This window comes from Hirsutella rhossiliensis (assembly GCF_020360975.1).
Source record: "Hirsutella rhossiliensis strain HR02 chromosome Unknown scaffold00001, whole genome shotgun sequence".
NCBI classification, from domain to species: domain Eukaryota; kingdom Fungi; phylum Ascomycota; class Sordariomycetes; order Hypocreales; family Ophiocordycipitaceae; genus Hirsutella; species Hirsutella rhossiliensis.
Genome location: NW_025408667.1, coordinates 7,876,876 through 7,891,344, shown reverse-complemented (window position 1 = coordinate 7,891,344; position 14,469 = coordinate 7,876,876). Strand labels below are relative to the sequence as shown.

General features: G+C 57.9%; 3 protein-coding genes across 3 annotated transcripts; 1 reads left to right on the top strand and 2 right to left on the bottom strand.

The window, feature by feature from the left end:
- Positions 1–1,428: 1,428 nt before the first annotated feature.
- On the bottom strand, positions 1,429–4,069 carry HRG_01091 (uncharacterized protein; the record flags this gene model as incomplete). Its single annotated transcript, XM_044859562.1, has 3 exons — positions 1,429–2,143; positions 2,237–3,965; positions 4,051–4,069. 3 exons carry the CDS (start codon positions 4,067–4,069, stop codon positions 1,429–1,431), a joined length of 2,463 nt encoding a protein of 820 aa, XP_044725962.1.
- A 2,855-nt stretch (positions 4,070–6,924) lies between these two features.
- HRG_01090 (heterokaryon incompatibility protein (HET) domain-containing protein) lies at positions 6,925–9,198 on the bottom strand (the record flags this gene model as incomplete). The annotated part of the gene is made up of 2 exons (XM_044859561.1): positions 6,925–8,171; positions 8,241–9,198. The coding sequence occupies 2 exons, from the start codon at positions 9,196–9,198 to the stop codon at positions 6,925–6,927; spliced, it is 2,205 nt and encodes a 734-aa protein (XP_044725961.1).
- A 3,593-nt stretch (positions 9,199–12,791) lies between these two features.
- HRG_01089 (major facilitator superfamily domain-containing protein) lies at positions 12,792–14,423 on the top strand (the record flags this gene model as incomplete). The annotated part of the gene is made up of 1 exon (XM_044859560.1): positions 12,792–14,423. The coding sequence occupies one exon, from the start codon at positions 12,792–12,794 to the stop codon at positions 14,421–14,423; it is 1,632 nt and encodes a 543-aa protein (XP_044725960.1).
- Positions 14,424–14,469: the final 46 nt, after the last annotated feature.

Genomic DNA, 14,469 nt, shown 5'->3' with positions numbered 1-14,469 from the left:
GGCGGCACGCGGAATTGCAGCGAGGGAAGGGACGGGCGGATGGCAGCTGCCTGCCCCACCGAACGAGCGTAGCGCCCGTTGGTTCGCGCCTGCCCTGTGAAAGTGGGGGGAATAAAGCCGTCTGACTAAGACATTTCATGATGTAATTCATCAAGTAACATAAAGTAAACACAACTTGGAGGCAACTTGTCAAGCTTACAAGAGCCACGATGAAAACTCGTCAACAAATAAGGCCTTGGTCGAGCCATCCTCTGGACAGAACCCGTCACGGGTAATTAGTCACCGCCGAGGCTTGACAGCTACGAGTAAAGGACGCATGCATTCACTGCAAGTTTGTCTCATGGTTTCTCCGCCAAGAGACGACCACAGCCACTCCCCACCTCACAGCTTAATCAAAACCCTCTCAAAGTCGGTGCTTTTTGTTGGTCTAGATGTTTCAAACAAAAGCAAAGATTTGGGATCAATTTCATCGGCAACGCCTCCCGGCTCTGCATTCAAGAGGGGCGCATCTGGCTTATACTTTCTCGATGCGTTTGAAGCTCTCATCAGCCTCTGATTGGAAGGAAACAGCCAGTTGATGCCGGAACAATTCGGGGCAGCTTGCTGTTGAACACGAGGCTCGGTCCATTCAGAGTCTCCGTCGTCACCGTTGGCTCATGTAACCTCTCAGTTGACTATGCACGTGATGCATATATATGCAGCCTGCAGGAGAAAAGCTGCTGTTGGCCGTTGCCTGAAGACGGAGCCGGCATGAGAAGGTAGCACCACATGTACCCCACAGACAGGACATGCATACAGGGAAGAGACAAAGGAAGATGGGTCTCGTTTAACAGTCCATCGAGTACTCATTCGTACCCCCTGAAAGGAAAGGAACCTTTGCAGCACATCGTCCCAAGAGTATGAGCCCTGGCCATGGCTGCATGCAGGTGAGCACATATCAGTGGCAGAATCGCCCCGTAGCCAACATGAATCAAACATGTGATGTAATGCCTTGTCCATCTAGCACCGTGGAATGACGCTCTGGTCTCCTGAAGATGCAACTCTAAGCTGGGGCTGCACTGAGAATGATCTAAACACTGGAATGCTTCAACCTCGGCTGTGAAACCGGTAGTGGTAAACGACTGAGAGGCTATTATAAACATGAAACGAAAATGCTACTAGTGAGACAGGAGAACTATTGTACAGCCGTGATGGAAAGTATAGCACAAAGAACTTGAATATGTAAGAAGAAAGCATCTCTGTCCAAGCAGAGTCAAAGACGTCCAGGAAAACACCAAGCTCCGGGTATCTGCTCCATCCGCTCCTCGAGGCATCGTTACACCTACGGGACAGAGAACCTCGTCTGTCTCCGTCTTCATGGCATAGCTGTGAATCAGACTTCTCCAGCCCAAGAACCACCCGTGGAACCAAGCTCAGTCAACCGCCCACTCATTTCGCTTGGCGACTCTTTGACGCCCCTCCCGAAACCATCAGAGGGTAGCATTTGCCCACATCTCCGCCGGTTACCGAATACTTGACATCGTCGCTCTCCAGCATGTGGAGGCCCTTTTCAGGGTCGCTCGCCAAGAAGACCTTGGGCCCACTGCCATCGGTAAAGTCGCAGACCGTCGGGTACAGCACGTTGCCATCCGCATCCACACCCAGGTAATACGGCCTGTCGGGCGTGCTCGCGTCGGTGTAGAGCGCCAAGACGACGACGACGCCCGACCGCGTCACCTCGTTGTCAGCCCGCAGCCGCAGCCGGGACACGCCGAGCGTGCTCATTGTAGATGCGTCGTAGTGCATCAGCTTGCGCGCGCCGTCAGAGGCTATCGAGTTGTCTCGGCCGATCGGGAACAGCTCGGAGCAATCGGGGTTGCGCTCGCCCTCGGCGTCGGCGGCGTACAGGTTGCCGTTGCCGCACGACACCACCATGGCTTTGCCTCCTGGGGTGACGAGACGAGCGTAGTTGAAGCCATTCACCTCGCTGTATGACGATTGGTTCAAAGGCTTCGGCGCCGAGGTGACGTATTTGGATCCGTGAGCCGGATACTCGCTCGTCAAGTCGGAGACAGAGTCGGGTGGCAGCGCCAAAGGTTCCGACCTCTTTGACTTGGACTCAGTGACGTTTAAGGGCTGTGATGGTCCCTTATAAGCAGGCAAGCTGTATGAAGTCGTGTCAGCAAGATCGAGGACAGATCAAATCACATCGTGGCGGGTGGGGGGATAGAGACGGATAGGGGCAGAGGAAACTCACGCGAAGCATTTGCGAACCAGCGCACGATCTCCAGTATCGTGCAGGTTGACTGTTTCCAAATCCACCACGTTGATAAACACCTTGTTGCGCCAAGTGATCTGAGTGCTGATGCCGGCGCAGCCGTCTCGCTCATTGAATCCGGCCGAGAAGGATCCGGTATTCGCCAGGCTCATGGCCGCAGCGGCCTGAGCAGTCGCCTTGATGGAAGGCTCGTCTATAATGGCCACCGTCTTGTGCCACTCGCTGATTGCAATGCCGCACTCGAGGCCGACGGGGAGCGCCAGGGAGGCCGACAGCATAATCTCTCCCTCGGCCTCCAAGACGGGCTTAAAGTAGGGCTCCCAGCCGCTCTTCTCGTTCTTGGACGAGTCGACAAGGTCGATGACGACGCGGGATGCCTGCAGGCCCACCTCGGCGCCGGCCAGCAGTCTGCCCTTGGCCGCCGCCTCGAGCCCGACGCGCGTGCCGACCGACACTTGCGGGGCGATGGTGACGACGCCGTAGCTGAGGCCCGGCAGGCCCACCCTGAACAGATCCATCGAGAACTCGGACTTGTAGCGGATGTGAGCGTCGACGCCGAGTTTCAGTCCAAAGTGCATGTCCGTGTTGAACTCGACCCTGCCCTCGGTGATGCCGTGCAGCATGCTCCAGCTCGCCTTGCCGGCGACACTCGCCTTGACCCTGGCGCCGCAGTCGACGCAAAAGATGTTGAGATACTTGGTCAGGTCGCCCTCGGCCTTGGGGGAGCCAAACGACTTGAGCAGGACGGCGTTGCCCCATGGCGAAACGACCGCCTGGGCGCCGCTGTCCACGAGCTTGTTGGCCTCCGAATTTTGGTTGTTGGGATCGGGTAGAGCCCACGAGAACTCCTTTTTGTAGCCGCCCGAGAAATTGACGGCCTTGACAACCTTATCGTAGGCGTTGCTGAGGACTTTCTTGACAGTGTTGACCGCACCAGACCAAGTCGACGACCAAAAGCCCCTCTTCACGAGGAGATCGCGCTGGTGCCTCCTCGGGAATGCGGCCGTCCTGTTCAAGCCGTGGCTAGAAGACTGTGGAGCGGCTCCCAAGTCGAGCCCGGGCGCCAGGTCGTTCAAGAGGGCCCTGCTTTTGTCGCCCAGGGGCTCGTAGCCGAGGCCATTGTCAAGGTCCATGTCAAAGTATTCGCCCAGGCAAGCTGTCGGACGGCCGTACTTTGCATCGGGCGGCGCGGCACAGGGGGGCCGTCCGGAAGGCTTGCTCGCGCCGGAACCGGAGCCGGAGCCGGAGCCGGAGCCCGGAGTTGGGGTGGGGCCGGCGTTCCAGCTAAAGTCCGGCTTTGCGCCCTTCTCACGGTCAGACTGTGCGCCGCCGTTGCTGTTCCGGGGGTTCCACCAGCCCCATTCCGTGTCACCGCCGGAGGTGATATCGTCCGGGTGCTTGGACTGGCCACGAGCGACAATTGTGCGGATGCTACTCGAGGCATCCACCTCGAGGCTCGACACGTCGAAGTAGCATCGCTGGCCCTTTTCGTAGCCCCCGCATCTCTTGGCGTATGCAATCAAGATCAACCCGTCCTTGGCGGACCAGGTGTTGGACGCGTGCTCGAAGGCTTCTTGGCTGTTGAACGTCACCGCCAAGCTGTCTGCACCGACGCAGCTGACCGACACATGGTCCGAATGGTCTAGGTTGACAGACTGGCTAGTGAAGTAGTAGGAAACAAAGGCAAAGGCGCCGGCCTTGGCAGGGTCTATTTGAACATCCCGTTAGAGCCAACGATATACCGACGGCTGTCACGTCAAGAGTGCAGCAGCAACGTTAAAATGAGCACGTACCAGAGTTACCGTAGAACATCTGGGAGGCCTTGCCCGGAAGGATAGGCTTGACGTTCTCCGCCGGCTTCGTATCAAATGTCCAATGGATGTCGGGCAATAGGGTAGTTTGGGGGCCACCGGCCGTGGGTGATTGGGTCGCTCGATCCGCCCTGGAGCTGCTTCGATTTTGAGCCGTTGGGGTTGAGGAGATGACGTGCGTCGAGTGCAGCAAGGTTGGTAAGGGATGTCCATGGGCTGCAGACCGAGTGGCTTGTGCGCCTACAGTGCTGCTTCGGTTTTGATTCGCAGGGGTCGAGGAGACAACAGGCATCGGTTGCACCAAGGTGGTTGAGGGGTGCGCAAGAGTGGCAGACCGGGTTGCCCGTGCTCCCGCGGAGCTGCTCTGGTTCCGGCCTTCAGCAGGCAATGAGGTAGAGGAGACAAGGGGCCTGCTCGTGTGACGGCCATAGCGGCTGGAGCAGTCCCCGGAGCTGCAAGCCTGCTCGCTTTGCTCAATCGAAATAGGGGAGGAAGTATTGGAATATAGCGGCCCTGAAGCCGAAGCTAGCAGTGCCTGGGCTGCGGCAACCGTGCCGAGGAGGGCCGCACATGCCTTGAGAATGGAAGGCATTTTGGTGATGGAATCCAATAGGATATAAGAAGCTTGTGATTCAACAAGTGAAGGGTCAAGTGAAGGGTTGATTCAAATAAAGAAAAGGGAATGAGTGGCTCCAGGAGTAGAAGACGGGGTGTGAGAAGAAAGGATAACGGGCTGCGCCGTCACTGACCGGCTGCAGAGGGCACAGTCGCTGCTCGTAGGTGAAGAAAGAGAAACTCTTGAAGGAGAAGAGAAGAAGCAAGGCGTTGACGGCATACTTATACGAGGCTGTTATGAAGCTGATCCTTATGGGTCTCGGCATGCCTCGTCCAGTCCACGCGCCTCCCCCATGCGGCAGTGCCCGGTGGACGAGAGGAGCTTCCCTGGAGCATCGTTGTGATAGCCGTGGCCGTTCCGTCATATCGCAAGACTGAGCCTTGCGCCAAGAGCAGAGTGCGAAGCTATGGGGGCTGCATCCTTCCCCGCGTGAGACGCACAAGCCGTACATGCATGCAGGCGAAATGAAGCCATTCCGCGCCGTTGCAGCTGCGGTCAAGGACGCACGTGGCATTGCCGGGCGCCCGGTAGAGTCACATACGCAACTGAGATAGGGCGACAAGGGGAGCATGTCGCACGGCGGGCGGTGCTGCCCGGTTGAGCGGCTGCCAGGAGGTATTACTCAATATATTTGCATACGTATAACGGCCCCGGCCTATGTGTGGGGATGCTGTTAGTTGAAGCTGCCTCCATGTGAGGGCCCGGGGAAGGCGACAGGGGACCAAGACGGGGGCTCCCTGGCAATACCCGTGCGGCCGCCTCTCGGCAATAGAGCTAGAGAAGCTCGCGGGTAATGCCAGGCGAGGACACGGAGAGGGGGAGCCAGCTTTAATGGATTTACATTGAGCGTGGGGGATATGCCCCGGCATACATACACATTGCAGTAGTTTTGCACGCCTGGCGGCTGTCAAGCCGAAGCCGCTCTGGTGGCATGGTGATCCTGGAGCCCCTCCTCTTGCATGTGCATGAAGGGACAGGCAACGGCAGGGCAGGGCGATACCGGAAGATACGTCGTCCTGCTATAACATGCAGAGCTATAACAGTGCTGAGAGAATCAAAGACCACATCATATCACGCACCTTGAGGGTTGAAACGGGGCATCTTTCAAGGGACCCTCGGCGAAGGAGATCAAGGCTCCACCACGTCCGGGCAGACAGCATTTTTACGACTTGATCGCATGACAGCAACAAGGAACCGGGAGCCGCAGACGCAAACCGGCCTTGACCAAGACGTGGCCAGACCTCTTGGCAGGCCGCCTGGATCGGCGTGCTGTTCGCTCGGGAAGCTGCCCGTTCATCTTATCAATCCCCACCCAACCTGCAGCAAAAGCCGCGTGCAGGCGGGGCGACAAAGAACTAACGTGAAAGGAGGCGGTGTCGAATCCGCTGACCTTCCCGTTGCGGCCTGGCTGGCATGGGGTTCTGTGTATGTGTGGCCCTTTTTCGATGCCCAGTCGACAAGCTTAAACGGTGAGCTCAGGGGAAATGAGGCCGAGCACGATATCGGGTGCGACTCTGCAGGGATTCAATGCAGCGCCTGCCGTGGGACGTAATGCATCAATGATGCTGGAAAAGTGCGGAGAACAAGTGCGTGCATCCGGGAGAAGAAACGAGGTGGTTTCGCTGTCAAACAGGGAACCGGGGTCGGGTGTCGTCGTCGTCTCTGGTCCGGCCATCATGTAAGGACGGGGCTTTTTGCCTCATTGGATCCCGTCACGCAATCTTCCCCATATTTGGTCCTGTGTGTGGAAGAGTCACGCGACTGATTTAGCAGGCGGTGCTGCTCTCGTCTGGTACCCACACGTCTGACGACATGGTCCGTCGCCTCTCCTGGCTGGAGTGAGATTGCTTTCTTGGGAACGACACTGCCAAGCTCAAGGGGTTCGAGGTGTGGCAGGCCCATTGGGTTCCTCGGCCCCGGTTGTTCGTAAAGCTATCCCGGATTATCAGCGGGACGGCAACGTATCGGTAGATGACGACAGGAACGATAATGGTGTGCCCCTTGGACGCGGTTTGAAGGATTTGGCACCGTAGCTTATTGCAGCGTCTCTCGGCTTGAACCGTGCCGTGTGCCCCAAGTCCGCCATGGCATCCCTAATTATTGTTAGAGAAGAGATAAAGATTGCCAGCACTATTTGCTCCGTGTTACGTACGGATGAGCAAGTAGATTGTATTGGAACTCTTCATCATACCCAAACGAGATACGCTCATTGATCTAATTTCAAATAACTGCCATCAGAATCAAGCCAGGACAAAGCTCCTCTCAACGCCAACTCCCTCCTCCAACGCCTCGCCATCCATGATGCCGTCGCAATACGCTTCGCCCAAGTATGTCCACGACTCGTCCCCCCCCTCCCCTGCCGCCTCCCTCAACAGATGCGGCACCGTCCCGCCGTGGAAGACCACGACGGAATCCCCCGGCGTCATCTGCGCCGGGCCCACGCCCACGTAGCCCTTCTCGGTCCGGTACAGCCTCCGGCCCGCATTTTTGAGAATATTGGAATCCAAGAGGGCCAAGTCTGGTCCGAGGCTGACTTCGGGGTCGAGGCCTGCCGCAATCACATCCTCCACCACGGGCCGCAGCTTGACCTTGCTGAAGCGGCGGCGGAACTTGATGTGATACGTCGCCCAGGTCATCCTAGCCGCGCCGAGGCAAAGCCCGCCCATGTCGACGAGGAAATCGGCAAGAGCCAGATAAAGGATGTAAGCGGCTGCGGCCGGATCACGGGCACAGATGCGGAGACTGGTCATCTCGGAAGTCGGGGTCCAGTACCATGGGGTGATGCCAAGCGTTCTGTAGATGCGCGTGATACCAAACGAGGCAACCGTTTCATCCGAGTTGAGAAGCCGCTGCCCCAGATGACTGACGCTGCCATGGAGAGCGCGAAGTCGTTCGAGGCCAGCAGGCGCCCCAAGCTTGTCCGTGAAGTGTCTGTGGGAGAGGCCCGAGTCACAGACGCGCAGAGACATCTGGGCCTCCGCCTCCTCGTCTGAGCCGGAGGCACTCCCGCTGTGGCGGGAAGCAGCGGCTTCTCTGACGAACTTGGCCGTCTCGTCAAAGAACATTTTGGCACAGCGGTAATCAATCTGATCCATCATTCGCCGCTCAGGGTCTAGCCGATGACTTGTCTGTCCAACACACACGATTCTGTCAACCAGGACGCCACGGACCGTGAGCCGCCCGGACCGCTCGTCCAGCCGACGGCGGGCCCCTTCCTTCGGCCCTCCAGCGGCGAAGACGGCGTCTGCCAAGGTCAAGTATCCCACCGGCACCTTGATGTCCATGGCCCAGTCCGGGACCCAGGAAGGCAGGCCTTGTGTCTCTTTCGGAAACTGCGTAAACAGCAAGGCGTCCATGTTTTCCTTGAGAAGCAAGGCAGAAACCTCTGTGTAGATCTGGACGGCCTCCTTTGCGTAGCGGACACGGACCTGCTGCCGCAAGTCGTCGTCATCGGCCGCCAGCCCCAGCAAGCCAAATATGCGATCCTCTGCGAGATGGGAGCCGATCTTGACATTGTTGTCGTTGACATTGAACTTGAGCACGAGGCCATACAGACCTTCTCGCCGGCCCGTTTGATGAATGACCTTGCGCTGCTGGAAAATGCGAATCAAGCCTGCCGTCTTGTTAAAGATGGCGCTGCGTCGACGGATTTCGTGCTGCGACGTGGCCTCGGTGCGCTGGCCTGCCCAGTGCGTATTGTAAATGTTATAGAAGAGCGCCCCGGCGCGGAAGCAGTCGAAGCAGAGCGACTGTTGGCCGCAGATAAAGACGACTGCGGGCGCCAGACATGCCTCCTGGATGATCCATAGGCGGTTGAACCAGCGCCGGCCTAGCACGTCGGCGAAACCATCCAGGGGAAATCGGACACCGAATCGTTGAATTAGGTTAAGTATGTCGTCTCGGTCCTCGCGTTGCCCTTCGTCGACTTGGACACCTGGATCCATCACGGCGTCAAATACACGCGCTAAATGGCTGACTCTGGGCCCCATGACGCGGCTTAGGACCCCTTCTTGGCATATTTCGTGGATAAGGTTAAAATATAACTTAGACGCGCGGGTTGCCGGGCCCAGCCACACAACGGTGCGCGAGCATCTTGCGTAAATGTCCCTCATGAGCTGGACCTGGTGGCTCTTCTCGGGCTTGTCGTCCTGGTTGATGCTGATCTGGTCGACAAAGAGAGGTAGGTTTACGGAACTATTGGCAGCAAGATGAAGTAGTGCTAGCTCGAGCGGACGATGGATGGAGAGCCGTTGGGCGTCGCTGTGTGTCTCCACGATTATCCCTCGGTCTCGCGCACCGAGGGAGGCCGGGTCGCCCCAGGCGTAGGATAGAGCGTCATAAGGAAGCTTGGTGTCGACGTTGACCTCGACCAGCTTAATGCGCAGCGTGCCGTAGGCGCCCGGTATGCGAGCAGGCTTCGGCGGCAGAAGCTGGACCAGGCGAAAGGTTTTCTGCGACGGGTCAAGGGTGCTATACTGGTATTCTGGGAGATGGCTGGAGGCGAAGAGCGGCATGATGCTGGTAGTGAATCACGTCGAGCTCAACACATAATTATACATGTAGTTCTATTGGATTTCGATGAGGAGGGAAGATAAGCTAGACTCCTGACCCCAGCAATCACCACTCGTAGTGAGGCTGAAAAAACTGCAAGTCTCAACATCTCGAGCTGAACATATGTCGTTGGACGCACGTAAGCCGCAATATTGGGCCGTCTACCAATCGGGGCACAGCAATCTGACACTTTGCAGCAAACATGCAGCCACCTGAGCTCTGATTTGAGGTCTGAGCGAAGGAGAAACGGGGCGACTTTCCACTTTCCGATTCGCAGCTTTCTCACACACCGTGGGCTTCGTCGAACGTGAGGCCATACGCGACCGCGATGCTTCGTCCGCGACTTATAGATAGTGGCGGCTTGGCCATGTACATCCAAACCTTGCTTACGGCTCTGCAAATTACGACGTGGCTAGTCTGAGTTGTCGAATCTCTTGGCGGATCGTTCGACCTGGATGCTGAAGGCTATCTTCATGCACCTGTATGCGGGAGTAAGGCCCCTGAAGAACCTTGATGGCAAAAGCTAGATATGTATAATGCTCCTGGTCTGTTTAATTGCTGAAATTCTCGGCCTCAAAAGATGGCCTGTACAAAGTAGACCGACGATAATGGGCGAGCGATATGCCAAGTGAATGAGAAAGGAAATGAGGCCCCATGCCCACTCCACTTTGCTTTGCTTTATGGCCCATACGGTCCTCAACGCGTTTCGACTATCAGTAGGTCATGCTAAGCTTGATTCTCTGTAGAAACAACGGCTGTCCTCTCCTGAGCTACACCGAGATCGCCCAGGTCCAGCACATTGCCACTCCAGGTGTGAACCTACCCGGAGCTCGTATGGGCCGGATAAAGGTGAACGGGGCTAACGCCGTCGTCATGGTCCCGTGCTACAGCCTCCTATAGCCGGTCCTACCGTGGACGTTGTGCTGCGAGCCCTGCGGACAAACAAACAATGGCTGCACTACCCCGGCCCCATACCGATCATTGTAACCTCCTTCCCCGCAGTGTGCCGCTTTCCCGGAGTCTTCCCAGCAGCCGGGGTCTCGGGGAATGGTCGACGGAGTTCTCCGCCGTCCGAGTCAGGACCCCGTAACGGTTCAGCCCGGAACTCGGGACACAGTCAGGTCGGTTCAGACTGCCGAGCCGCTGGCGAGCTTGGCAGACTAAACGTCAAATGCGGCTCTTTTACACCTTTAGTGAGGCAGTCTGCACATGGGAATGCATCCCTTGAGCGGTTGGCTGCTTCAATAGCTTCGTGTTCCTATTACATACACACGTGTGGCCTATGTTGCGGAGCAATATGGAGAATAGCCGCTTTGGTCAGCACAGGTAGTCTGATGTGCCCGGCCGACTGGACTGACGGGAAATGGGAGCCGATATTGTGCTCAGCTCTGCGTGTATTCTTGTTGAGCTTCGTCTAGGGCGAGCTCTCGGCAGAGTCACGCATTGTAGCATGGCCGGGACTTAGTTCCGCGTGGCCATGCTCGACTTGAAAGTACAATCATCATGAGCATACATTCCGCAACTCACTCGGCCAAAGACATCACCGCCCTCACCTGAGCTTGGATGAGGGAGAGGACCCGTGGAGCTCGGCACGCTGGAAAGAATCTCGAGGCGCAAGTCTTATGCGGCTTTTCAGAACGTGTGCCAAATACTATGAGTGCTAAGATCCCGACTTGCATGCAGGTCATGTACAAGATATCAATAATCGTCCTCATATTGAAAGCTCGCGCCGCGCCTGGGCCATCATTCCCTTGTCTGTACCATTGAGAGTCGGCTTCTGTCGAGGCATGTGCCGGTGTGCAAGTTTCCTTTAGACGTCGTGTGTCTTGCTTGACCTTCATCTTCCAACTTCTCGTGCCATGTCGCAAATAACCTCCATGTGATGTTTCACCGTCGGTGCGACATGCCCAGACCGGCAGCGCAATGGCTTCGTCGTGCATGGACTGCGCCCCCGGGAAATCCGCATCGACCACGCTGCGGCCAGGCATTTCCAAACGTGCCCCGGCTTCTCCGTCGAGCTTCGCCCCATGGATGAGAACATCCTTTGGTGAGGAGGAGCTTGGGATGGTCTCGGAGAACATGGCATATCCCCTCCATGGTAGCTTCAATGGCAAAGAGCTCGAGCCCGAACCTGAAGCCAACACCAGCCTATCTTGTTCATGTCGGTAAAGGCACGGCTGCTAGCAGTGTACCACCAGAGCAGCAGTAAGTCACGTTTGTGCAGCAAATGCCCGAGCCTCAATAGCCGGAGGCTACTCGAGTTGACCGTCTGGCCCCGTTGCCCATTGTCACTAAATGCGAGTAGCATTTGCACAGTTCGACAGAGTGAGTCAAAGCCTGTCTCAGGACGTACGTAATATGGCAGTCTCGATGCCAATGATTGCTGTGTCATGCACCCGATTCGTGGTTGGTGCAGGGCGGGCTCCTTTCTGTAACACCAACCACGGTTGAAAGTGGCAATCTCGCTTGTGCCATATTGGAGGCCTGGATGCCGTCTGACGGACAGCAAGCGTCGTGTATCCTGTGTAACGGTGCTGTTTGTCAACTGTCGTTCGAGTATTGCCCGGGCCCCCTCAACGTCAGTGCCAAGTTGCAACGACGACAGGCCAGACACGACGCCACATGGCTTGCTACAGACCTCTTGTACATGGGAGTTATGCGCTGTGCGTGTATGCACCGCACGCGCTTGAGAAAGCCGACATGCTCAGCTCAACACTCGCCGTTCTCACGGCTACATTCGACGCCAATGCCTCGTGGTGCCATTGGGATGAGAGCAGTCTCGTTTTCGTCACCGAATCAGAGGCTCTGCTTTGAAACCCGTAGTCTTGGGTGACTTATAATGAGGCAGTAAAGCCGCTCTGCTATGAATCTGAGCAAGTAGAAAGCACCAGTTCACGGTCAACGTCGGCTTGGGCTCGCACAGAAGCCACACGACTCCCAATCACCTATTCGTACAAGCCATCGTCATCTTCGTGCGGCGACATTTCCCTGTTTCAGAGCAACAGCCATCACTGGCTGACCGAGAATGGATCTACATGCGTAACGGTGGCGCGGTGCGTAATACTATTCTGAGAAGCTCCGACAGAGAGAGCGACTCTCGCCTGTTGGAGGAGGAGAGGATCGACAAATCATGGCCCCGGCTTGTCGCTGCCTCACGCATGTGCCTACTGTGCCCGTTGGAGTCGCCGACTAATCAGCAATCTTTCTCTTGCGGTTCGATCCGGCACACTCCTTTCCCCCAATTGGACGTTTCTTTTCTTTTCCAGACATTCGTTTTTCTTTTACGGCCATGTTCTTGCCTCTCAATGGCCAACACGACATCGGGCTTGCATGAACAAGGGGCTATAGCTCGACCATGTTTGCTTTTTCGGCACCAGTGGATGCGAGACTCAAGCTGAATGTCTCACACCAGGTCTTATTGTGTTTTCCCTGTGGGCCTGTCTCCCAGCAAACGCGGTGAGTTGAAGAAACTGCCCGCCGCCATCTCGTTCTACGGCCGACTGTCGAGCCTCGTTCTGAAACCGTCGACACCAAGGCCTTGGTTCTCGTCAGCGTCATGGCCCACGAACCGAACGAGAGGGATCCCCTCATACCGAGGACCGGCCACCGGGGCGGGCACGCCGAGGATGCAGGAAGCTGCAAGGCCCTCGAGCAGGCGTCGCTGCCCAGCGGCGCGAGGTTCTACGCCATCATCGTCACCCTGATGCTGAGCTGCTTCCTCGCGGCGCTCGACACGACGATTGTGGCGACGGCCATCCCCGCCATCACCGACACGTTCCAGTCGCTCAGCGACGTCGGCTGGTACGGGTCCGTCTTCTTCCTGACGCAGACGACCTTCCAGGCGACCTGGGGCAAGGCCTACGGCTTCTACGACCTGCGCACCACCCTGGCCGTCTCCATCGTCGTCTTCCTGGCCGGCTGCGTTGCTTCGGCCGCGGCCCCGAGCAGCGCCGTCGTCATTGCCGGCCGCGCCATTGCCGGCATCGGCGCCTCGGGCATCCTCGGCGGCGTCTTCACCGTCATTGCCTTCATCACCGACGACACCTGGCGGCCCGTGTACATGGGCATTGTCGGCACCACCTTTGGCGTCGCCAGCGTCGTCGGGCCCCTGCTCGGCGGCCTCCTGACCAGCACGGCCTCGTGGCGCTGGATGTTCTGGATCAACCTCCCCATCGGCGGCTTTGCCCTCGTCGCCCTCTTCGTCTGCTTCCAGACGCCCAAGCTGGCCAAGGACGCCCAGAGGCGGCTCCCCTGGACCGCCGTTGTGCGCGAGCTCGACTTCACCGGCAATGCCCTCGTCACTGCCGCCGCCGTCCTCTATCTGCTCGCCATGGAATGGGGCGGCACCGCGAAGCCGTGGAGCTCCCCCCCGGTCGTCCTCGCCCTCGTCTTTTCCGGCATCCTCACCGTCGCCCTGTGCCTCTACGAACGCGCCATGGGCGACCGGGCCTTGATTCCCTCGCGCCTCTTCACGCAGTGGCCCGTATGGCCCAACTGCATCTACACCTTCTTCGTCTCGGGCGTCTACTTCCCGCTGCTCTACTTCCTGCCCATCTATTTCCAGGCCGTCCAGGGCGTCTCGCCCGCCGTCAGCGCCGTCCGCAACATCCCCCTCATCCTGGGCGTCTCCGTCTTTAGCATTGCGTCGACGTCCTTTATCGGCCGTACGGGGCTGTGGAAGGTCCCTCTTGTCGCCGGTGGTCTCATCACCCTTGCCGGCTCCGTTCTTCTCTGCCTGCTCGACTCCGACTCGACCACGGCCGAGTGGATCGGCTTCCAGACCTGCGCCGGCATCGGCATCGGCACGGCCATGGAGGTGCCGCTCGTGGCCAACCAGAGGAGCCTGCCGCTGCAACACATCGCGGCCACCGTCGGCCTGACCATGTTCTTCGAGCTCGCCGGCGGCGTCGTCTTCATCTCGGCCGCCCAGGCCATCTTTGCCAACGGCCTGCTCCGGAGCCTGAAGCAGACGGCCCCGAACCTCGATGGCCTCGACGTGCTGCACCACGGCGCTCTCCGCCTCGGGGAAACGTTCGGAGACGACGCCCCCGCCGTTCTCGAGGCCTACATCAATGGCTTCCACGGCGTCTTTGCCATGTCCCTGGCCTGCGCTGTTGTACCCGTCTTGGTATCCCTGATCGTCCTCTCGCCCTTCTTTTCCCCACGCAGGAAGAGTTTCTGGACGTAATGGGACAACGACACGGGGCTTTACATTCAAAGTTGACAATTCTGTC